Below are 1,422 nucleotides of genomic sequence, written 5' to 3' on the forward strand. Positions count from 1 at the left end.
ATTCAAACAATTATGAAAATTTTTGCATTTAGATACAGAAGAACTTTGCCTGTTAAATATTAAAAACAAATGAACAAACAAAAAATCTGGATCTACATTTCTGCCATGCAAATCAACTATTCCTGCTCATTCCCTGACTGGATCTCTTCTCTCCACTTTCCCTAATTGCAGATAGCAGATTCAATTATTAGATTTGTCAGTATTAATATTTTTATGCTTAGATTTTTGGTTTTTATTTTCTGCGACGCCGCGGCAGGAACAACATACAAAACATGACAGTGATAATCTCAGGTAATGATTATGTGCTTTATTCAATGTTAAAAGTGTTCTCTCACGGGCCGGATGTGGCCGGAGGGCCGCCTATTGAGGAACCCTGGTGTAGAGCATGCAAATAAACAGCACTATAAGTTGGTGCAATTCATTCCTAGTGAATTCCCCACTAAGAGTTTTACTTACACTAGATGTGTGTATATCGAAAAAAATTAATATATCTGTGAACATAAAGGGATGTTTGACTGATATGTCCTGGTGTTCTGATAGGTCTCGGTCAGTTAGCGGAGCTTCAACCGGCCTCTCATCCAGTCCTCTCAGCAGCCCTCGAGTAAGTTACTCCTCACCTTTAACTGAAATTGAATTAGAAGTAAAATACTACTATGTAGAGCTCAGTTTACAATGGTGAAAGGTATTGTGATTGTTCTTGTTATTGTGGTATGAATAGCAAAGCTGAACTGGATTCAGCTGCTCTTTTTATGTTCATCTATCATACTGTCCTCATACTGGAGTCATTATCCACACCAAACTCACACAAAAATGTTAAGCTTGTTTTAACTTGCATTTTGCACATTAATTAACCACCTAAATTTATACTAGATTTCACATGCTTCTCAATGAGCCATGTATCATTTTCCTAACTCTTCTCAGTTTAATTCTAATGTTAATAATCATATACCCATATCTTTCATTAACGCTCATGACCATTGCTGTGTCCATCTCTCCATTCCTCTTTCCCTCTCCATCCTTCTGTCCTTTCTCTTCCTACCTGTCAGAGCCCAGTTTTCACTTTCAGCCGAACTGAAGTCACATCTGCTTCCACCACCCAGTCCAAAGACCCCAAAGCAGGAAGTTCCACTACACCCCGGGCGTCCCAACGCGCGCCTGACCAAAAAACCCAGACCCTACCCTCAAAAGCAGCCTCTGACCGTCCCCACCTGCAGTCTATAAAGTCCCTCCCCCTGCAGACTCCTCCGTCTCCTTCGCCCTCCCCCTCTCCGCTCCTGTCCCCCATCCCTCGCTTCTTCTTCCCTGCTTCTTCTGTCCTGAAGTCTGTCACTAAGACCATCTATCCTAACTCTGCCCATGTGTCGCAGGTCACCCCACAGGGCTCCCCACTCCCCACCCCTTTGGGGACCCCTGTGCACCATC

The 1,422-nt window shown here is 42.9% G+C and overlaps 1 protein-coding gene across 1 annotated transcript in view; it reads left to right on the forward strand.

Annotated features, from left to right (window-relative positions):
• LOC107730725 (serine/threonine-protein kinase BRSK1-like) overlaps positions 1-1,422 on the forward strand; it is a 16,349-nt gene that overhangs the window by 10,162 nt on the left and 4,765 nt on the right. Inside the window, exons 12-13 of the mRNA XM_016541622.1 lie at positions 541-601; positions 1,047-1,422. The exon at positions 1,047-1,422 is cut by the window's right edge and continues 186 nt beyond it. Of these exons, the coding sequence (XP_016397108.1) occupies positions 541-601; positions 1,047-1,422 (437 nt within the window). The remainder of the gene's footprint in view (positions 1-540; positions 602-1,046) is intronic.

This window comes from Sinocyclocheilus rhinocerous, unplaced genomic scaffold, assembly GCF_001515625.1.
Source record: "Sinocyclocheilus rhinocerous isolate Xijiao unplaced genomic scaffold, SAMN03320098_v1.1 scaffold549, whole genome shotgun sequence".
NCBI classification, from domain to species: Eukaryota; Metazoa; Chordata; class Actinopteri; order Cypriniformes; family Cyprinidae; genus Sinocyclocheilus; species Sinocyclocheilus rhinocerous.